Below are 23,291 nucleotides of genomic sequence, written 5' to 3' on the forward strand. Positions count from 1 at the left end.
CAAAATCACGGTGGGCTCAGGTTGGAGACTATTTAGGGAGTGCTGCATTGTCGGAGGTTCTGTTTTTCAAGTGAGACAAGAAACCAAGGACCTGCCAACTCTCTCAGGCAGATGTAAAAGATCGCACACCACTGAAGCAGCATAGGGCGAGTTCACACCAGCGATCTGACCAATATTCATCTCTCAAACTAACATTATGGCCAGAATTATCCATTTCAGATACTAAGTGCTGACGCAGGGACTGAATCGTGTGGGTTCTACAGACCCGAAAGGGGCGCCGGTCCTGGAGCGTTTCAGGACGCCCTATTGGGCTAGCACTGGCGCCACATGGAGCTAGGTGCAATGCCGAGGAACGCTGGCGTGCGATTCTCCGGGCTCGGGGTTGGCACTCGAGAGCCTGACAATCAGGAGCTGCATTTAGTTCTCCACTCCCCACCCATCCTCACCCCAGCCAAGAAGGTGACATTGGAGCACACCCATCCTGCTGATGGGTTGGCTGGGGCCAGAGGGTACCATGCGACCAGTGGTGCTAAATTCACATGTGGCATGTGCAGCCGCACGGCTGCCTTGAAGGCTGCGGCAAAGGTGGTGTGTGCCCGTCCACTCTGACCCCATGATCCACATCCTGGGCACACCCCGTTATTCCCCCCGGCCCTGGCAGAGGCCCCCCCCCCCCCTGCCGCCCCCGGCCAGCGACACAACTGTCAGCACACTATAGCAATGTTGGACAGTTTTTGTACCCCCTCTCAATCCCTCAACAGCCACGGCTCCTGTTTCCCGATTTTAAGTACCACAAATGAACCTCGCCATCAGTAATTCCTCCACGCGGAGGCGGAGCATCGCGGGGGGGCCCGGAAATTGCCAGATCTGGCCCATTAATGATATGCCAATGGTGTTTACTGTAAAACATGCATGCCCACACTGGCGTGCAGTGTAGAACACATTCACGCTGCTGTCGAGGGGACCGGTTCATGGCTTCCTCCGGGCCCTCAGTGACAGCCTCGATTTCCAACTGAGGCGCGATTCTCCACCCAATCGCACTTCGCGATTCCGGCGTCGCGGGACGGGAATCCCGGACTGTGGCGGTGCTTGACACAGTCCCCAGCCGCTCGGCCGGGTTCCCGCACGGCTGAGACCTGAAGTGAACCGCGCCATCGTGAACTCGGCCCTTTCGTCGGAGGTGGAGGATTGGGCGAGGAACTTCAGGTGACGCGCTGAGGCCGTTCCAACGGCGTGCGGCGAGCGCCACGACGATGCCGTTTCTGAGGGGGCGGAGCATACGAAACCTGCGTCAAACAGGCGCCGCTCCTGATTTTGGCGTCATAAAATCATAGAATCTACAGTGCAGAAGGAGACCATTCGGCCCATCAAGTCTGCACCGGCTCTTGGAAAGAGCACCCTACTTAACAGCTCCACTCTATCCCCGTAACCCTGCAATGCCATCTAACCTAAGGGCAATTTAGCACGGCCAATCCACCTAACCTGCACCTCTTTGGACTGTGGGAGGAAACCGGGGCACCCGGAGGAAACGCACGCAGACACGGGGAGAACCTGCAGACTCCGCACAGACAGTGACCCAAGCGGGAATCGAACCTGGGACCCTGTGAAGTCATAGTGCTAACCACTATGCTACCAAAAGGGATTCTCCACCCGATCGCCAATTACGAAATCGCCGTCGGGAACGGGAAATCTCAGAAATGGAGATTCCTGCCGCATAATTTTGAACATCTCTCTGAACTCTTCACTTTCTCCAAACTTTCCTCAACCATGGAACCATTCTCTTCCCCTATTAATAAAATCAAGCACCATGTTCGCTCTTATAACAGCCTTTCTGTCCTGTCGCCTTCAAAGATCTAAGGATCCTGCAGATCCCTATATTTTATTGCTGGATAGATATTTTAAAAAATCCTTCTAATTTTTGCAGACTGACGAGGATTATCAAAAACGTATCAGAAAAATAAAATTTATTTTAAGGAGACAAAGACAGCGAGGCATCCGTCGATGAATGGTGTGCACTACAATATTGCACAGCCACAGATATTCAGCCAAACAGGACTTGAAAAAATATGCTCCTAATTGGACTCTGGTCTATCTGTCTGAAAATCCCACCCACTCACTTCCCACTGTATGCCGTTTCCTGGTTATGGACTTAATGGGTTGCTGGTGCCAAAAGCCTGTCCTTCCTGGGCCAGAGTGATTCACCGAGTGCCAGGACTTAATGTATTCGACGGTAGCTGCTTTTAATATGAAAGTTCTTTCCGGGGGTGGGTTTAGCTCAGTTAGCTGGACAGCTGGTTAGTGATGGAGAGTGAAAGCTAACAGCACGGGTTCAATTACTGCACCGGCTGCCGTTATTCTCAAGCCTGCCCCTCACCTGAGGTGTGGTGATCCTCAGGTTAAATCACCACCAGCCCGATCTATCTAGAATATGTGGAACTTGTGGCCAAAGATGATATTCTGAAAGTCAAGTGTGCAATCTTTCTGGCTCAATGAATGTTGGAATGACGAAAAAGTTACAAAGTGGCTAATCCCGATATGTTTGTGAACCAAATCACTTTTTCTCACTGAACTGGATTTGCCAGAGTTGGTGTCCATTCTGCCCGTGTGGCTGATCAAAGAACGGCAGACAGTTGTCGCGTTCTCTTGAGCTGATCAAGCTTCCGCTGTGTGACGCGTTGCAAATTGAAAAGCCCGGGCCTGAGGGATGGGACAACACCGAGGCTGACAAGAATCAGTCGGAAGATGAGACAAATCAGCAATCAAGTGAAACAAGCTCTTGTGTCCACGTGGACCCAAGTCTCTCTATCTGAGACTTGAGCAGAGAATACAGACTGGCAACCCGGTGCAGTACTGAGGGAGCCCCACACTGCTGGAGGTGCTGTCCTTCCGATGAAACATCAACCAAGGACCCTTCAGGTGAGCAGGGAAGATCCTGTGGCGCTATCGGAAGAAGAGCAGGGAACTTCCCCCGACATCCTGACCAATATGTTTATCGTTCGTCTGACAGCGCCCAGGAGATGGCACCTGGTGATGTATTTTATTGCTGTATGTGGGACCTTGCTGTGTGTAAATGAGCTGTTCTATTCCCCTGCGTTACAACAGTGACAATGGGCGGGATTCTCCCGTACCTGGCGGGGCGGGCGGTCCCAGCGGGAGGAATGTGGCGTGAACCACTCCGGCGTCGGGCCGCCCCAAAGGTGCGGAATCCTCCACACCTTCAGGGGCTAGGCCCACCCTGGAGTGGTTTGCGCCCCACCGAATGGACTCCGCCGGCCGGCGCGGGTCCACGCATGCGCGGGAGCGTCTGCTGACGTCATCGCCGCGCATGCGCAGTGGGGTTCACCGTCACGGCCGGCCATTGCGGAGGCCGACAAGACAGGCGCGTAGGAAAAGGGTGTCCCCACGGCACAGGCCCGCCCGCAGATCGGTGGGCCCCGACCGCGGGCCAGGCCACCCTGTGGGCACCTCCCGGGGCCAGATCCCCCGTGGCCCCCCAAGAACCCCGGAGCCCGCCCGCGCCGCCAGGTCCCGCCGGTAAGGGACCAACCCTGAATTACACCGGCGGGACTGGCAAAGAACGTGCGGGACTTCGGCCCATCGCGGGCCGGAGAATCCGGACAGCCCTGGGGCCCATTGAGTCGCGCCGGACCCCACCATTCTCCAAGGTGGGCGGCGCGACTCATGCCACGCCGATTTTTTTGGGGTGGGAGAATCGGGAGGACGGCGGCGGCGGGGTACATGCCGACCCCCGGCGATTCTCCCACCCGGCGGAGGGGTCGGAGAGTCCCACCCAAAATATAGGGGGCAAAATTCTCCCCCAACGGCGCGATGTCCGCCGACTGGCGCCAAAGACGGCGCCAATCAGATGGGCATCGCGCCGGCCCAAAGGTGCGGAATGCTCCGCATCTTTGGCGGCCTAGCCCCAACATTGAGGGGCTAGGCCGACAGCGGAGGGATTTCCGCCCCGCCAGCTGGCGGAAATGGCGTTTATTGCCCCGCCAGCTGGCGCGAAAATGCGGTGCATGCGCGGGAGCGTCAGCGGCCGCTGACAGTTTCCCGGCGCATGCGCGGGAGCGTCAGCGGCCGCTGAAAGTTTCCCGCGCATGCGCAGTGGGGAAAGTCTCTTCCGCCTCCGCCATGGTGGAGGCCGTAGCGGAGGCGGAAGGGAAAGAGTGCCCCCACGGCACAGGCCCGCCCGCGGATCGGTGGGCCCCGATCGCGGGCCAGGCCACCGTGGGGGCACCCCCCGGGGTCAGATCGCCCCGCGCCCCCCCCCAGGACCCCGGAGCCCGCCCACGCCTCCTGGTCCCGCCGGTAAATACCAGGTTTGATTTACGCTGGCGGGACAGGCAATTTCTGGGCGGGACTTCGGCCCATTAGGGCCGGAGAATTGAACGGGGGGTCCCGCCAACCGGCGCGTCCCGATTCCCGCCCCCCGCCCAATCTCCAGTACCGGAGACTTCGGCGGGGGCGGGGGCGGGATTCACGGCGGCCAACGGCCATTCTCCGACCCGGCGGGGGTCGGAGAATGACGCCCCAGAAGTATTTCACTGAGTGTAGAGCATTTTGGGGTGTCTTGAGATCAGAAAGGCATTGTTCAATTGTGAGCCCTTCTATATTCTTTCCATATTGTGCCTTTAAAGTAAAAAGATTTTCCAAGGTGCTTCTACTGTCCATCAAGTGGCCACCCTGATCTCCCTGCCAGACTATCTGAGAGGCACTCCCATGAGCAGGACATTCTGTATTAGAAGCTGCAATGTTCACTTAATGGCTAATGATTGATAGATTTTTAATCAACTTGGGTCTAAATATGATACAGGGTGCGAACACCTATTTACCCATCAGCCTTGAGGGGTGAATATGGAAGATCACCGAGGAGGAAGATCCCTATCGCAAGGTGGTCGGGTTTCGGTACGTTCCAGTAACATACTGGTCCATGTGTCCACTCATTAATCAGCCCCTTCCTTTGAATTATTCATCCCTCTCAGCGGTTTGAGTGCATTTACCCTGTTGATTTTGGACAGGACTCTAGGTTTGTAATCTGACACCAAGAGTTCAGTATTAGGAAATGTTCTCAGGGACCTAATACCTAATCCTACCTGATAATGTGTGCTGTACATTGCCTGTGTGTTCCAATGCCAGGTCTATAAAACTCTCAGGGTGGCTTTAGGGTCAACTTGGCACTTTGCAAAATCAAAATAAGAACTGAACAAGGTCACTTTTTTTAAATAATGCGTTTTGGGAAAATAGATGGCCGGTTTTGGAAAAGCTGTGCCAGTGGGGGGGAAATTGTCTTGTGGAAGACGGCAGGTTGGCGGGGGAGGGGTGGGTGTTAGCATCAAGGATCACCAGATTAGTTTGGGGGTCAATGGAAAGTAAGTCCCTCTGATCATCATCATAGAATTCTCTGGGCGGCACGGTGATTAGCATTGCTGCCTTGGGGTTACAGGAATAGGGTGGGGATTGGACAATAGTGTGCTCTTTTAGAGGACCGGTGTAGACCCGATATGCCAAATGGCCTCCTTCTACACTGTATGGGTTCTATGATTAAAAATTTTTTTTTTAAAGAGTACCCAATTATTTTTTTCCAATTAAGGGGCAATGTCGCGTGGCCAATCCACCTAACCTGCACATCTTTGGGTTGTGGGGGCGAAACCCAAGCAGACAGGGGGAGAATGGGCAAACCCCACACTGACAGTGATCCTCAGCGCCAGAGGCAGCAATGCTAATCACTGCGCCACCGTGCCGTCCAGGGGATTCTATGATAATGATGATCAGAAGGACTTACTTTCCATTGACCCCCAAACTAATCTGGTGATCCTTCTTGCTAACACTGGCCGCAAACAATGGGGGACCGTCCATTACCTATCAGTAGCCAGTCTGCAGAGAGCATCGACGTAAAACAAAGGTACGGATATTGGATTTGAAACATTGAGAACAAAGGATGTTTGGATCAAATAATACCTGGATCAGAAGTGAATGTACTGGAATGCTGAACAACAAGGCTGCTTGGTTCTGTTATGATATAACTGTTTCAGGGTAAGAAGTCTTACAACACCAGGTTAAAGTCCAACAGGTTTGTTTCAAACACTAGCTTTCGGAGCACTGCTCCTTCCTCAGGCTCCTTCACCTGAGGAAGGAGCAGTGCTCCGAAAGCTAGTGTTTGAAACAAACCTGTTGGACTTTAACCTGGTGTTGTAAGATTTCTTACTGTGCTCACCCCAGTCCAACGCCGGCATCTCCACATCATGTTTCAGTGTTAGTTTGACTCCAATTCAGAAACAAGCTTGGCTCCAAGTGTTAAATTCTGAGGACATGTTGCACGGACTGTTATCCCGTGGGGTTAGTGTGGTAGTCACCACTGTTGTATTATACTGTATATACTGCACGCACTGCATACGAGGGTATTACGGTAAGGCCTCTGTACTACAGGTACGGGGGTAGATCCCTGCCTGCTGGCTCCGCCCAATAGGCGGAGTATAAATGTGTGCGCTCTCCGAACTGCAGCCATTTCGGCAGCAGCTGTTGGAGGCCACACAGCTCTGTGTAATAAAGCCTCGATTACTCTCTACTCTCGCCTCGTCGTAATTGATAGTGCATCAGTTAGAAGATTAAGAGGTGGTCCAACTGAGGAGTTTAAGATGATCAAAGGAGTTAACAGTGCAGATAGAGAAAAACTATTTTCCCTGGTGGGCGAGTTCAGGACAATGGGTTCGAACCTTAAAATTAGAAATAAAAACATGAAATGCTGAATTTCTAGCAGCATCTGCGGAGAGTGAAACAGATTTAGTCTTTCGGGTCCTTACGACTCTTCTTCAGAGCTGAAGAGAGGTAGAAATGTGATGGAGCAAAATGCAAGGTCGGGTGGTTGCTCAGGTGAGACAGACAAAGGTATCATGGATACAAGGCGAAGGGCGTGTTAATAGTAGCTTTGAGGACTAAAGAAGATGCTGGTAGAGGCATAAAGCTCAGGTAGCAGAAAGTGTTCATCGCAGAATGATAGTCAGCGCTCTCTGAAAGCAAAGTATAAGAACAAGTTACAAACTGGCTCGAGTGGGGGGGAGGGGTTGGCAAAAGACATGTCCATATAAACAGAGGACAGAGTTTGTGGTCTGAAGTTGTTGAACTCAATGTTAAGTCCAGAAGGCTGTAAAGTGCCTCATCGCAAGATGAGGTGCTGGCCCTCCAGTGTGCGTTCACTGAAATATTGCAGTCAGTGAAGGACAGAAATGTGGACATGAGAGCGAGATTGTGAATCGAAATGGCAAGCAACATCGTGGACAGGGGGAGGGGTCGGGGCCATGCTTGAGGACTGAGCAAAGGTGTTGCCGAAAGCAATCAGCCAGTTTGCGTTCAGTGGCCCCAATGTAGAGGGGGCCAAATGCAGTAGACTAAATTCAAGAAGGTGCAAGTGAAACGCTGCTTCACCTGGAAGGCGAGTTTGGGGCCATGGACAGTGAAGAGGGAGGAGGTAATTGGGCAGGTGTCACACCACCTACATGGGAAGGTGCCGTGGGAAGGTGGATAAAGTATTGGGAATGATAGAGGAGCGGACTAGGGTGTTACTACAGAATGTTATAAGAGACTTATAAAATTCTAACAGGACTAGACAGGGTAGATGCAGGGAAGATGTTCCCAATGGTGGGTATGTCCAGAACCAGGGGTCACAGTCTGAGGATTCAGGGTAAACCATTTCGGACAGAGATGAGGAGACATTTCTTCATCCAAAGAGTGGTGAGTCTGTGGAATTCATTACCACAGGAAATAGTTGATGCGAAAACATTGAATATATTCAAGAGGCGGCTAGAATTAGCACTTGGGCGAATGGGATCAAAGGCTATGGGGAGAAAGCAGAATTAGGCTATTGAGTTGGTGATCAGCCATGATCGTGATGAATGGCGGAACAGGCTCGAAGGGCCTAAAAACCTGGGCTTGCTCCTATCTTCTATGTATCTATGTATCTATGCAACATGTAGATGGTACACACGGCTGCCACTGTTTGTCGGTGGTGGACGGAATGAATGTCGGCTGAAGGGGTGCCACTCAAGTGGCCCGCTTTGTCCTGGATGGTGTCGAGCTTCTTGAATGTTGTTGGAGCTGCACACATCCAGGCAAGTGCAGAGTATTCCATTACACTCCTGACTTGTGTCTTGTAGATGGTAGTTAGGCTTTGGGGAATCAGGAGGTGAGTTACCTGAGCAAAGAGGTCAGACCGAAGGAATGTCTTAGAGGAGAAAATTGGGGTGGGGATGTTTTGGGCAGGAATTCAAGATGTGGGACTGAGGTGACTGAAGGCATGGTGACCAATCAGTGTTCTTTTTTATCTTGCACACATGGCAGTTTTAATCCATGTACCTAATTTGTTTCCATAGGGCAGCACGGTAGCATTGTGGATAGCACAATTGCTTCACAGCTCCAGGGTCCCAGGTTCGATTCCGGCTTGGGTCACTGACTGTGCGGAGTCTGCACATCCTCCCCGTGTTGCAGCTGTATAGAACCTTAGTTAGGCCACACTTGGAGTATAGTGTTCAATTCTGGTCGCCACACTACCAGAAGGACGTGGAGGCTTTAGAGAGGGTGCAGAAGAGATTTACCAGAATGTTGCCTGGTATGGAGGGCATTAGCTATGAGGAGCGGTTGAATAAACTCGGTTTGTTCTCACTGGAACGAAGGAGGTTGAGGGGTGACCTGATAGAGGTCTACAAAATTATGAGGGGCATAGACAGAGTGGATAGTCAGAGGCTTTTCCCCGGGATAGAGGGGTCAATTACTTGGGGGCATAGGTTTAAGGAGAGAGGGGCAAGGTTTAGAGTAGATGTACGAGGCAAGTTGTTTACGCAGAGTGTAGTGGGTGCCTGGAACTTGCTACCGGAGGAGGTGGTGGAAGCAGGGACGATAGTGACATTTAAGGGGCATCTTGACAAATACATGAATAGGATGGGAATAGAGGGATACGGACCCAGGAAGTGTAGAAGATTTTAGTTTAGACGGGCAGCATGGTCGACACAGGCTTGGAGGGCCGAAGGGCCTGTTCCTGTGCTGTACATTTCTTTGTTCTTTGTTCTTTGTGTGTGCGTGGGTTTCCTCTGGGTGCTCCGGTTTCCTCCCACAGTCCAAAGATGTGCGGGTTAGGTGGATTGGCCATGCTAAATTGCCCTTAATGTCCAAAATTGCCCTGAGTGTTGGGTGGAGTTACTGGGTTATGAGGATAGGGTGGAGGTGTGGACCTTGGGTAGGATGCTCTTTCCAAGAGCCGGTGCAGACTCGATGGGCCGAATGGCCTCCTTCTGCACTGTAAATTCTATGAAAACATATCCTATTATCTCCCATTCCTTTAACCACATATCAAACCTATTCTTAAATGTCGATCTGGTCCCGATGAAGTGAAATCCAAGCTCCAACACCCTTTGTAGAGAAAGGTTTCTGCTGTTCTCCATCTACAACACTTATATTTGATCTGACATCAATGCCCTTATTGCTTCGAGTTATTGAACAATGGAATCATCCACCACCCACTCAATGGTCATTAATTCCAGTTGGTTGAAGCATCCAAAAAGGTAATTGGATAGCTGCGAATCAGAGAGCCATGGGTTGAAGGAAGAACAAAAAGGAAATATAATGTCGAGGTGATTTAATTCAGCGGTGTGGAGGAAATGATCTGAATGAAAGAGCCTTTTGCATTCCTCTCTCTTCAATCACACCCAAAGACAAAACACTTACCTTTATTTTGAACTCCAGTTGACTGTTGATGGTGTACATCATCTCTGTGCGCTCCATTCGCCTTGCCCCTTCATTGCACTGACGCACCAGCTAACACAAAGCACAGGAAAATGATTATTTTCTTTTGCCGCCAGGAAACTTGGTCAGACAAGAAACCTGGTCATACAATGCAAGACGTCAATCCATCTTTGGGATCAGACTTTAAACTGAGGTTCTGTCCCCCCCCCCCCCCCCCCCCCCCGTGACGCTATTGCAAAGAGAAGCAGGGGAGTTATCCCCAGTGACACAACCATTATTTATCACTCGACCAACATCCCCCCAAAAACCCAGATTAACTGGTCATTACCAGGGGCAGCACGGAGGCACAGTGGTTAGTGCTGCTGCCTCACGGCGCCGAGGTCCCAGATTCGATCTCAGCTCTGGGTCATTGTCTGTGTGGAGTTTGCACATTCTTACCCAAAGAGTAGGCGGATTGGCCAGGGTAAATTGCCCCTTAATTGGAAAAAATTAATTGGGTACTCTAAATTTATAAAAGAAACCTGGTCATTACCAGTTTCTGGGAGCTTGCTGTGCACAAATTGGTTGCCACGTTTCCTACATTGCGGCGGAATTCTCCGGTGGCCCAGCTGCGTGTTTCTTGGCGGTGCGTGTTCGCCGGCGGCAGGATTCGATACTCCCGCCGCATGTCAACGGGATTTCCTACTGAAGCCACCCCTCGCCGCTGGGAAACCCTGTCGACGGGAAAGGTGACTCGCAACGGCTGGAGAATTCCGGCCTACAACAGTGAAGAGGCTTCAAAGGTACGTCGATGACTGTAAAGCACTTTGAGATGGCTGCAGCGTGCCAAGGGGCTGCATGAGTTCAAGTCTTTTTGTTCGCATCGTTGGTATATTTAACTGCCACCCACAGTGTCGAGGTGCCGGCCTTGGCTCAGCGTCAGCCCACTTGGGTTCTCAAGACCCGACTCCAGAGGTTTCAATATGGGTTAAAACCCCAAAGCGGGAGTAGGTGATGGATGATCCCGTATTGTCTTTGGGAAGAAATGCTGAAGTCTGTCCTCTCAGGCGTTTATAAAAACTCTCATGGTACTATTTGTCCAATGCAGGAATTCTTCCTGCTGAACTGGTCATTAGTTATCCTGTAACCACCCTCAATGAAAGAAAACACCCTGTCATCTAACTCTTGGCTGTTTTTTACACAGTTGGCTGGCATGAAGCTCTACTAAGCAACAGCGACTACACTTCAAAGGTACTTCATTATCTATTTAGCATTTCAGGATGTCCAGAATACATGAAGGACAATATTGCGCACTGTAAACAAATGCCCTTTTCTTAATCCTGCTTTTATGAGAGACAAATTGCTGTCACGAATTTGAAGTTTGAGAGATTAGTCACCCTCTGTGGAACTTCAGTAAGAAACAGAATCCTTAGAACAAGAGAAGAGAGGAAATATTTTACTCAGAAGAACTGGGCATAAATTTGAAAGGCTTTAGAGACAGGTATGGCCTGTGAGCGGATAGTGTCATCTCCCTGGAACACATTCCCCCGACATGCAAATCGGTGAAGGTATTGTCCTCTGGTGGGACTCTGAATGTCACGTTAGAATCTGTGGGTGGGATTTTCCAGCTCTTTCCGTTGGCGGGATCTTCCCGGTTCCGCTGATGACGACACCCCACGCCGAGTTCCTGCGGCAGGCTGGGCTCGGCGGGGCTGGAGGTTCTAGCAGGCAGCCAATGGAGAGGCGCCTCAGCTGCCGGAAAACACGCCGTGCGGAGGCCTGGAAGTTCCCGCCTCGATGTTCTGCGTTCCAAATCCCACTATTGTTTGCGGCAAAGGTCAGCACAGAAGGAGGCCATTCGGTCTATCGTGTCTGTGCCAGCTCTTCGAAAGAGGTATCCAGTTAGTCCCACGTCCCCGTGGTCCTACAATATTACCCCCTTCAAGGGTTGATCCAATTCCCTTTTGGAAGTCATTATTGAAGCTGCTTTCAGGCAGCGCATTGTAGTCACAACAACGCTGGCTAATATGGTTCAAAATAAATCTCCCCATCTCCCCCCCGGTCCTTTTGCTGTTGTGACACTTTTGCTTATCCTGTGGTAATCTTACATCAGAGTCAAAAGCCATGACCTTTCACCCTGCCCCAAATCTCCCAGGTTACCAACCCCGGATTGGTGTATTTCCCGGACATTTCATCCTCTCTCCTCCACTTTCTCGATCTAGTCAAACTGCCAGCATGCTGAAGGGGAGGCAGTTCCCGGATTCTGACCCAGTGACAGTGAAGGAAGGGTGATTATATTTCCAAATCAGGGTGTTGTGTGGCTTGAGGGGGAACATCCAGGTAGTAGTGTTTGTTTATATCTGCTGCCCTTGTCCTTTTATGTGATAGAGGTCACGGGTGGGACTTTCTGTCCCAGGACGCCTGGAATGCATTCCCCGATGGGACGGGGAATTGAGCGTCGGGGGAAAATCAGGATCGACGTCGGGCACCGACCACAACTCCCATGCTCCGACCCCCTCCTGGCGTTAACGAGGTCCTCGATGTGTGCCGTACAGGGGGATGCAAATAAACGCAAATAGGACTTAATGACCCATTTGCATCTATTTAGCGGGCCTGGTGCCTAATGCTCCAGCCTCCCGTGATTCCCCGGCCCCTATGGCTGGGAATTATATGTGGAGGTTCACTTGTGGTCTCAGCAATCGTGATCCTGCCGTGGTGGACCTTGCGGTGAGCCAGGGGGGCAACGGTTTCCCCCTTGGCCCACCGCGAGGTCCACAACACCAGGGCCACGCTGGTAGCGACCATCCGAGTCCATCCGAGGACCACACCCTCCCCCTCAACTGCCTGTCCACGCCTCCTCTAGCAGAACACCCCCTCCCCCAAATCTCCCACTCCACACGGACCCCTGTAATAGTGGAACCCCCCCCCCCACAGGGACCCCTTTAATAGAACGACTCCCTCCAAGGACCACTGCATCTAGGAGTTTAAAACGATGTCCACCATTTGCAGAGAGAGAGAAAGGGAGAGAGAGAGGGAGGGGAAGAGGCAGAGAGAGGGAGAAAGAGGGAGATAGAAGGGGAGAGAAGGAGGGAAAAGAGGGAGAGAAAGGTGAGGCACAATCAATTGGACAAAGACGATAGTTGAATCCAACTGAGGCTTTATTACTTTCAGATGTGTGGCCAGCAGCTGGCGAAATGGCTGCTGGCTGGAGGACACGCATTGCTCGAGTAACCTTCAGAGAGGGAAGGGAGAACGATTTGTGCAGAAAGAATAAGATTTTACAAACAAATACTCTTACTCGGGGCTGGTTTAGCACACTGGGCTAAACAGCTGGCTTGTAAAGCAGACCAAGGCAGGCCAGCAGCACGGTTCAATTCCCGCACCAGCCTCCCCGAACAGGTGCCGGAATGTGGCAACTAGGGGCCTTTCACAGTAACTTCATTTGAAGCCTACTTGTGACAATAAGCGATTTTCATTCATTTCCTTTCATAGTAGCAGTTTTTATGAACAAGTGGAGTCTCTCTCCCTCTCCATCTTCCTCGCTCTTTGTCTCTCTCCCTCTCTCTTCCTCTCTTTCCTGCTCTCTTTCCCTCTTTCTCCTTCCCTCTCTTCCCCCTTTATCTCACTCTTTTTCCCTCTCTCTCCATCTTCTATGTATCTATTTGAGTTGGACGATCAGCCATGACCGTGATGAATGGCGGAGCAGGCTCGAAGGGCCAAAAGGCCTCCTCCTGCTCCTATCTTCTATGTATCTATGTATCCCTCTCTGTTTCTCTCCCCTTTTCTCTCTTTCTACTCTCTCCTGCTTGTCGTAAACCACTGTTGCACCTGTATTAGGTGATGTACGGTAGGACCTGTACTACAGGTTCGCCGGTAGTCCCTGCCTGTATAAATCAGGATCAGGGGAAAAAAACAAACAGGCAGACAGTGCAGGGATCCCTCGTGGCCGTTCCCCTTCAAAACAAGTATACCGTTTTGGATGCTGTTGGGGGGGATGACCTACCGGGGGAAGGCCCTAGCGGCCAGGTCTCTGGCACTGAGTCTGGCTCTGGGGCTCAGAAGGGAAGGGGGGAGAATAGAAAAGCAATAGTTGTAGGAGATTCAATGGTTAGGGGAATAGATAGGAGATTCTGTGGTCGCGAGCGAGACTCCCGGAAGGTATGTTGCCTCCCGGGTGCCAGGGCCAGGGATGTCTCGGATCGTGTCTTCAGGATCCTTAAGGGGGAGGGTGAGCAGCCAGAAGTCGTGGTGCACATTGGTACCAACGACATAGGTAGGAAAAGGGGTGTGGAGGTAATAAACAAGTTTAGGGAGTTAGGCTGGAAGTTGAAAGCCAGGACAGACAGAGTTGTCATCTCTGGTTTGTTGCCGGTGCCACGTGATAGCGAGGCTAGGAATAGGGAGAGAGTGCAGTTGAACACGTGGCTGCAGGAATGGTGTAGGAGGGAGGGCTTCAGGTATTTAGATAATTGGAGCGCATTCTGGGGAAGGTGGGACCTGTACAAGCAGGACGGGTTTCATCTGAACCAGAGGGGCACCAATATCCTGGGAGGGAGGTTTGCTAGTACTCTTCGGGAGGGTTTAAACTAATTTGGCAGGGGAATGGGAACCGGATTTGTAGTCCAGCAACTAAGGTAGCCGATATTCAGGACGCCAAAGCATGTAATGAGGCAGTGGGGAAGGGAACACTGACAAAGGAGAGTATTTGCAGGCACGGAGATGGGTTGAAGTGTGTATACTTCAACGCAAGAAGCATCAGGAATAAGGTGGGTGAACTTAAGGCATGGATCGGTACTTGGGACTACGATGTGGTGGCCATCACGGAAACTTGGATAGAAGAGGGGCAGAAATGGTTGTTGGAGGTCCCTGGTTATAGATGTTTCAATAAGATTAGGGAGGGTGGTAAAAGAGGTGGGGGGGTGGCATTATTAATTAGAGATAGTATAACAGCTGCAGAAAGGCAGTTCGAGGAGTATCACCCTATTGAGGTAGTATGGGTTGAAGTCAGAAATAGGAAAGGAGCAGTCACCTTGTTAGGAGTTTTCTATAGGCCCCCCAATAGTAGCAGAGATGTGGAGGAACAGATTGGGAAACAGATTTTGGAAAGGTGCAGAAGTCATAGGGTAGTAGTCATGGGCGACTTTAACTTCCCAAATATTGAGTGGAAACTCTTTAGATCAAATAGTTTGGATGGGGTGGTGTTTGTGCAGTGTGTCCAGGAAGCTTTTCTAACACAGTATGTAGATTGTCCGACCAGAGGAGGGGCAATATTGGATTTAGTACTGGGTAATGAGCCAGGGCAAGTGATAGATTTGTTAGTGGGGGAGCATTTTGGAGATAGTGACCACAATTCTGTGACTTTCACTTTAGTAATGGAGAGGGATAGGTACGTGCAACAGGGCAAGGTTTACAATTGGGGGAAGGGTAAATACGATGTTGTCAGACAAGAATTGAAGTGCATAAGTTGGGAACATAGGCTGGCAGGGAAGGACACAAGTGAAATGTGGAACTTGTTCAAGGAACAGGTGCTACGTGTCCTTGATATGTATGTCCCTGTCAGGCAGGGAAGAGATGGTCGAGTGAGGGAACCATGGTTGACAAGAGAGGTTGAATGTCTTGTTAAGAGAAAAAAGGTGACTTATGTAAGGCTGAAGAAACAAGGTTCAGACAGGGCATTGGAGGGATACAAGATAGCCAGGAGGGAACTGAAGAAAGGGATTAGGAGAGCTAAGAGAGGGCATGAACAATCTTTGGCGGGTAGGATCAAGGAAAACCCCAAGGCCTTTTACACATATGTGAGAAATATGAGAATGACTAGAGCGAGGGTAGGTCCGATCAAGGATAGTAGCGGGAGATTGTGTATTGAGTCTGAAGAGATAGGAGAGGTCTTGAATGAGTACTTTTCTTCTGTATTTACAAATGAGAGGGGCGATATTGTTGGAGAGGTCAGTGTGAAACAGATTGGTAAGCTCGAGGAAATACTTGTTAGGAAGGAAGATGTGTTGGGCATTTTGAAAAACTTGAGGATAGACAAGTCCCCCGGGCCTGACGGGATATATCCAAGGATTCTATGGGAAGCAAGAGATGAAATTGCAGAGCCGTTGGCAATTATCTTTTCGTCCTCACTGTCAACAGGGGTGGTACCAGGGGATTGGAGAGTGGCGAATGTTGTGCCCCTGTTCAAAAAAGGAACTAGGGATAACCCTGGGAATTACAGGCCAGTTAGTCTTACTTCGGTGGTAGGCAAAGTAATGGAAAGGGTACTGAAGGATAGGATTTCTGAGCATCTGGAAAGACACTGCTTGATTCGGGATAGTCAGCACGGATTTGTGAGGGGTAGGTCTTGCCTTACAAATCTTATTGAATTCTTTGAGGAGGTGACCAAGCATGTGGATGAAGGTAAAGCAGTGGATGTAGTGTACATGGATTTTAGTAAGGCATTTGATAAAGTTCCCCATGGTAGGCTTATGCACAAAGTAAGGAGGCATGGGATAGTGGGAAATTTGGCCAGTTGGATAACGAACTGGCTAACCGATAGAAGTCAGAGAGTGGTGGTGGATGGCAAATATTCAGCCTGGATCCCCGTTACCAGTGGTGTACCGCAGGGATCAGTTCTGGGTCCTCTGCTGTTTGTGATTTTCATTAATGACTTGGATGAGGGAGTTGAAGGGTGGGTCAGTAAATTTGCAGACGATACGAAGATTGGTGGAGTTGTGGATAGTAAGGAGGGCTGTTGTCGGCTGCAAAGAGACATAGATAGGATGCAGAGCTGGGCTGAGAAGTGGCAGATGGAGTTTAACCCTGAAAAGTGTGAGGTTGTCCATTTTGGAAGGACAAATATGAATGCGGAATACAGGGTTAACGGTAGAGTTCTTGGCATTGTGGAGGAGCAGAGAGACCTTGGAGTCTATGTTCATACATCTTTGAAAGTTGCCACTCAAGTGGATAGAGCTGTGAAGAAGGCCTATGGTGTGCTCGCGTTCATTAACAGAGGGATTGAATTTAAGAGCCGTGAGGTGATGATGCAGCTGTACAAAACTTTGGTAAGGCCACATTTGGAGTACTGTGTACAGTTCTGGTCGCCTCATTTTAGGAAGGATGTGGAAGCTCTGGAAAAGGTGCAAAGAAGATTTACCAGGATGTTGCCTGGAATGGAGAGTAGGTCTTACGAGGAAAGGTTGAGGGTGCTAGGCCTTTTCTCATTAGAGCGGAGAAGGATGAGGGGCGACTTGATAGAGGTTTATAAGATGATCAGGGGAATAGATAGAGTAGACAGTCAGAGACTTTTTCGCCAGGTGGAACACACCATTACAAGGGGACATAAATTTAAGGTGAAAGGTGGAAGATATAGGAGGGATATCAGAGGTAGGTTCTTTACCCAGAGAGTAGTGGGGGCATGGAATGCACTGCCTGTGGAAGTAGTTGAGTCGGAAACATTAGGGACCTTCAAGCAGCTGTTGGATAGGTACATGGATTACGGGAAAATTATATAGTGTCGATTTATTTGTTCTTAAGGGCAGCACGTTAGCATTGTGGATAGCACAATTGCTTCACAGATCCATGGTCCCAGGTTCGATTCCGGCTTGGGTCATTGTCTGTGCGGAGTCTGCACGTCCTCCCCGTGTCTGCGTGGGTTTCCTCCGGGTGCTCCGGTTTCCTCCCACAGTCCAAAGATGTGCGGGTTAGGTGAATTGGCCAATGATAAATTGCCCTTAATGTCCAAATTGCCCTTGGTGTTGGGTGGAGGTGTTGAGTTTGGGTAGGGTGCTCTTTCCAAGAGCTGGTGCAGACTCAAAGGGCCGAATGGCCTCCTTCTGGTTAGTCAGTTTCAGCGGGAGCATTGCGGAAGGAGGGTGCTGGGAGGTAAGTCAACCTTTAAAAGCACTTCTCTTTGCAGGGGCAGGCCAGTCGATTTCGGTGGCGTGAGAGCAGCTGGTTAGTCAGTTTCAGCGGGAGCATTGCGGAAGGAGGGTGCTGGGAGGTAAGTCAACCTTTGAAAGCACTTCTCTTTGCAGGGGCAGGCCAGTCGATTTCGGCGGCGTGAGAGCAGCTGGTTAGTCAGTTTCAGCGGGAGCATTGCGGAAGGAGGGTGCTGGGAGGTAAGTCAACCTTTAAAAGCACTTCTCTTTGCAGGGGCAGGCCAGTCGATTTCGGTGGCGTGAGAGCAGCTGGTTAGTCAGTTTCAGCGGGAGCATTGCGGAAGGAGGGTGCTGGGAGGTAAGTCAACCTTTAAAAGCACTTCTCTTTGCAGGGGCAGGCCAGTCGATTTCGGCGGCGTGAGAGCAGCTGGTTAGTCAGTTTCAGCGGGAGCATTGCGGAAGGAGGGTGCTGGGAGGTAAGTCAACCTTTAAAAGCACTTCTCTTTGCAGGGGCAGGCCAGTCGATTTCGGTGGCGTGAGAGCAGCTGGTTAGTCAGTTTCAGCGGGAGCATTGCGGAAGGAGGGTGCTGGGAGGTAAGTCAACCTTTAAAAGCACTTCTCTTTGCAGGGGCAGGCCAGTCGATTTCGGCGGCGTGAGAGCAGTTGGTTAGTCAGTTTCAGCGGGAGCATTGTGGAAGGAGGGTGCTGGGAGGTAAGTCAACCTTTAAAAGCACTTCTCTTTGCAGGGGCAGGCCAGTCGATTTCGGTGGCGTGAGAGCAGCTGGTTAGTCAGTTTCAGCGGGAGCATTGCGGAAGGAGGGTGCTGGGAGGTAAGTCAACCTTTAAAAGCACTTCTCTTTGCAGGGGCAGGCCAGTCGATTTCGGCGGCGTGAGAGCAGCTGGTTAGTCAGTTTCAGCGGGAGCATTGCGGAAGGAGGGTGCTGGGAGGTAAGTCAACCTTTAAAAGCACTTCTCTTTGCAGGGGCAGGCCAGTCGATTTCGGTGGCGTGAGAGCAGCTGGTTAGTCAGTTTCAGCGGGAGCATTGCGGAAGGAGGGTGCTGGGAGGTAAGTCAACCTTTAAAAGCACTTCTCTTTGCAGGGGCAGGCCAGTCGATTTCGGTGGCGTGAGAGCAGCTGGTTAGTCAGTTTCAGCGGGAGCATTGCGGAAAGAGGGTGCTGGGAGGTAAGTCAACCTTTAAAAGCACTTCTCTTTGCAGGGGCAGGCCAGTCGATTTCGGTGGCGTGAGAGCAGCTGGTTAGTCAGTTTCAGCGGGAGCATTGCGGAAGGAGGGTGCTGGGAGGTAAGTCAACCTTTAAAAGCACTTCTCTTTGCAGGGGCAGGCCAGTCGATTTCGGCGGCGTGAGAGCAGCTGGTTAGTCAGTTTCAGCGGGAGCATTGCGGAAGGAGGGTGCTGGGAGGTAAGTCAACCTTTAAAAGCACTTCTCTTTGCAGGGGCAGGCCAGTCGATTTCGGTGGCGTGAGAGCAGCTGGTTAGTCAGTTTCAGCGGGAGCATTGCGGAAGGAGGGTGCTGGGAGGTAAGTCAACCTTTAAAAGCACTTCTCTTTGCAGGGGCAGGCCAGTCGATTTCGGTGGCGTGAGAGCAGCTGGTTAGTCAGTTTCAGCGGGAGCATTGCGGAAGGAGGGTGCTGGGAGGTAAGTCAACCTTTAAAAGCACTTCTCTTTGCAGGGGCAGGCCAGTCGATTTCGGTGGCGTGAGAGCAGCTGGTTAGTCAGTTTCAGCGGGAGCATTGCGGAAAGAGGGTGCTGGGAGGTAAGTCAACCTTTAAAAGCACTTCTCTTTGCAGGGGCAGGCCAGTCGATTTCGGTGGCGTGAGAGCAGCTGGTTAGTCAGTTTCAGCGGGAGCATTGCGGAAGGAGGGTGCTGGGAGGTAAGTCAACCTTTAAAAGCACTTCTCTTTGCAGGGGCAGGCCAGTCGATTTCGGCGGCGTGAGAGCAGCTGGTTAGTCAGTTTCAGCGGGAGCATTGCGGAAGGAGGGTGCTGGGAGGTAAGTCAACCTTTAAAAGCACTTCTCTTTGCAGGGGCAGGCCAGTCGATTTCGGTGGCGTGAGAGCAGCTGGTTAGTCAGTTTCAGCGGGAGCATTGCGGAAGGAGGGTGCTGGGAGGTAAGTCAACCTTTAAAAGCACTTCTCTTTGCAGGGGCAGGCCAGTCGATTTCGGCGGCGTGAGAGCAGCTGGTTAGTCAGTTTCAGCGGGAGCATTGCGGAAGGAGGGTGCTGGGAGGTAAGTCAACCTTTAAAAGCACTTCTCTTTGCAGGGGCAGGCCAGTCGATTTCGGTGGCGTGAGAGCAGCTGGTTAGTCAGTTTCAGCGGGAGCATTGCGGAAGGAGGGTGCTGGGAGGTAAGTCAACCTTTAAAAGCACTTCTCTTTGCAGGGGCAGGCCAGTCGATTTCGGTGGCGTGAGAGCAGCTGGTTAGTCAGTTTCAGCGGGAGCATTGCGGAAAGAGGGTGCTGGGAGGTAAGTCAACCTTTAAAAGCACTTCTCTTTGCAGGGGCAGGCCAGTCGATTTCGGTGGCGTGAGAGCAGCTGGTTAGTCAGTTTCAGCGGGAGCATTGCGGAAGGAGGGTGCTGGGAGGTAAGTCAACCTTTAAAAGCACTTCTCTTTGCAGGGGCAGGCCAGTCGATTTCGGCGGCGTGAGAGCAGCTGGTTAGTCAGTTTCAGCGGGAGCATTGCGGAAGGAGGGTGCTGGGAGGTAAGTCAACCTTTAAAAGCACTTCTCTTTGCAGGGGCAGGCCAGTCGATTTCGGTGGCGTGAGAGCAGCTGGTTAGTCAGTTTCAGCGGGAGCATTGCGGAAGGAGGGTGCTGGGAGGTAAGTCAACCTTTAAAAGCACTTCTCTTTGCAGGGGCAGGCCAGTCGATTTCGGTGGCGTGAGAGCAGCTGGTTAGTCAGTTTCAGCGGGAGCATTGCGGAAGGAGGGTGCTGGGAGGTAAGTCAACCTTTAAAAGCACTTCTCTTTGCAGGGGCAGGCCAGTCGATTTCGGTGGCGTGAGAGCAGCTGGTTAGTCAGTTTCAGCGGGAGCATTGCGGAAAGAGGGTGCTGGGAGGTAAGTCAACCTTTAAAAGCACTTCTCTTTGCAGGGGCAGGCCAGTCGATTTCGGTGGCGTGAGAGCAGCTGGTTAGTCAGTTTCAGCGGGAGCATTGCGGAAGGAGGGTGCTGGGAGGTAAGTCAACCTTTAAAAGCACTTCTCTTTGCAGGGGCAGGCCAGTCGATTTCGGCGGCGTGAGAGCAGCTGGTTAGTCAGTTTCAGCGGGAGCATTGCGGAAGGAGGGTGCTGGGAGGTAAGTCAACCTTTAAAAGCACTTCTCTTTGCAGGGGCAGGCCAGTCGATTTCGGTGGCGTGAGAGCAGCTGGTTAGTCAGTTTCAGCGGGAGCATTGCGGAAGGAGGGTGCTGGGAGGTAAGTCAACCTTTAAAAGCACTTCTCTTTGCAGGGGCAGGCCAGTCGATTTCGGCGGCGTGAGAGCAGCTGGTTAGTCAGTTTCAGCGGGAGCATTGCGGAAGGAGGGTGCTGGGAGGTAAGTCAACCTTTAAAAGCACTTCTCTTTGCAGGGGCAGGCCAGTCGATTTCGGTGGCGTGAGAGCAGCTGGTTAGTCAGTTTCAGCGGGAGCATTGCGGAAGGAGGGTGCTGGGAGGTAAGTCAACCTTTAAAAGCACTTCTCTTTGCAGGGGCAGGCCAGTCGATTTCGGTGGCGTGAGAGCAGCTGGTTAGTCAGTTTCAGCGGGAGCATTGCGGAAGGAGGGTGCTGGGAGGTAAGTCAACCTTTAAAAGCACTTCTCTTTGCAGGGGCAGGCCAGTCGATTTCGGTGGCGTGAGAGCAGCTGGTTAGTCAGTTTCAGCGGGAGCATTGCGGAAAGAGGGTGCTGGGAGGTAAGTCAACCTTTAAAAGCACTTCTCTTTGCAGGGGCAGGCCAGTCGATTTCGGTGGCGTGAGAGCAGCTGGTTAGTCAGTTTCAGCGGGAGCATTGCGGAAGGAGGGTGCTGGGAGGTAAGTCAACCTTTAAAAGCACTTCTCTTTGCAGGGGCAGGCCAGTCGATTTCGGCGGCGTGAGAGCAGCTGGTTAGTCAGTTTCAGCGGGAGCATTGCGGAAGGAGGGTGCTGGGAGGTAAGTCAACCTTTAAAAGCACTTCTCTTTGCAGGGGCAGGCCAGTCGATTTCGGTGGCGTGAGAGCAGCTGGTTAGTCAGTTTCAGCGGGAGCATTGCGGAAGGAGGGTGCTGGGAGGTAAGTCAACCTTTAAAAGCACTTCTCTTTGCAGGGGCAGGCCAGTCGATTTCGGTGGCGTGAGAGCAGCTGGTTAGTCAGTTTCAGCGGGAGCATTGCGGAAGGAGGGTGCTGGGAGGTAAGTCAACCTTTAAAAGCACTTCTCTTTGCAGGGGCAGGCCAGTCGATTTCGGTGGCGTGAGAGCAGCTGGTTAGTCAGTTTCAGCGGGAGCATTGCGGAAAGAGGGTGCTGGGAGGTAAGTCAACCTTTAAAAGCACTTCTCTTTGCAGGGGCAGGCCAGTCGATTTCGGTGGCGTGAGAGCAGCTGGTTAGTCAGTTTCAGCGGGAGCATTGCGGAAGGAGGGTGCTGGGAGGTAAGTCAACCTTTAAAAGCACTTCTCTTTGCAGGGGCAGGCCAGTCGATTTCGGCTGCGTGAGAGCAGCTGGTTAGTCAGTTTCAGCGGGAGCATTGCGGAAGGAGGGTGCTGGGAGGTAAGTCAACCTTTAAAAGCACTTCTCTTTGCAGGGGCAGGCCAGTCGATTTCGGTGGCGTGAGAGCAGCTGGTTAGTCAGTTTCAGCGGGAGCATTGCGGAAGGAGGGTGCTGGGAGGTAAGTCAACCTTTAAAAGCACTTCTCTTTGCAGGGGCAGGCCAGTCGATTTCGGCGGCGTGAGAGCAGCTGGTTAGTCAGTTTCAGCGGGAGCATTGCGGAAGGAGGGTGCTGGGAGGTAAGTCAACCTTTAAAAGCACTTCTCTTTGCAGGGGCAGGCCAGTCGATTTCGGTGGCGTGAGAGCAGCTGGTTAGTCAGTTTCAGCGGGAGCATTGCGGAAGGAGGGTGCTGGGAGGTAAGTCAACCTTTAAAAGCACTTCTCTTTGCAGGGGCAGGCCAGTCGATTTCGGCGGCGTGAGAGCAGCTGGTTAGTCAGTTTCAGCGGGAGCATTGCGGAAGGAGGGTGCTGGGAGGTAAGTCAACCTTTAAAAGCACTTCTCTTTGCAGGGGCAGGCCAGTCGATTTCGGCGGCGTGAGAGCAGCTGGTGAGTGGTGAGTCAGTTTCAGCAGGAGCTGAGACTTTTTCTCTTTTCTTTAAATTAGTTTTTTAGGCGGGATCAGGAAGTCGACCCGCGGACGTCTGGGAAGACCCTCACCAATAAATTCTGGTGGAGAGGAAACCCGAGACACTACACGTGTAGTGTCTCCCACCCACCCTCCTCCTCTAACCTAATAATAAAACCCATTGGTCTGAGGTAAGTACCATATTTTTATTATATTATTATTATTTTTTATAAAAATTTAATTTAGTTGTTAGCCAGATCTTGGTAGAAAGTTAGAGGAATGGCAGGGAAGGGAGTACAATGTTCCTCCTGCAGGATGTTTGAGGTGAGGGATGCAGTTAGTGTCCCTGCTGATTTTACCTGCAGGAAGTGCTGCCATCTCCAGCTCCTCCAAGACCGAGTTAGGGAACTGGAGCTGGAGTTGGAAGA

General features: G+C 51.6%; 1 protein-coding gene across 2 annotated transcripts in view; it reads right to left on the bottom strand.

The window, feature by feature from the left end:
* Positions 1–23,291, bottom strand: part of LOC140389567 (rho guanine nucleotide exchange factor 26-like) — a 274,737-nt gene that overhangs the window by 80,143 nt on the left and 171,303 nt on the right. For both annotated transcript variants that reach the window (XM_072473800.1, XM_072473799.1), the window contains exon 10: positions 9,721–9,810. In XM_072473800.1, coding sequence (XP_072329901.1) covers positions 9,721–9,810 — 90 coding nt within the window. The remainder of the gene's footprint in view (positions 1–9,720; positions 9,811–23,291) is intronic.

Source organism: Scyliorhinus torazame, chromosome 14, assembly GCF_047496885.1.
Source record: "Scyliorhinus torazame isolate Kashiwa2021f chromosome 14, sScyTor2.1, whole genome shotgun sequence".
In the NCBI taxonomy this organism is placed as follows: domain Eukaryota; kingdom Metazoa; phylum Chordata; class Chondrichthyes; order Carcharhiniformes; family Scyliorhinidae; genus Scyliorhinus; species Scyliorhinus torazame.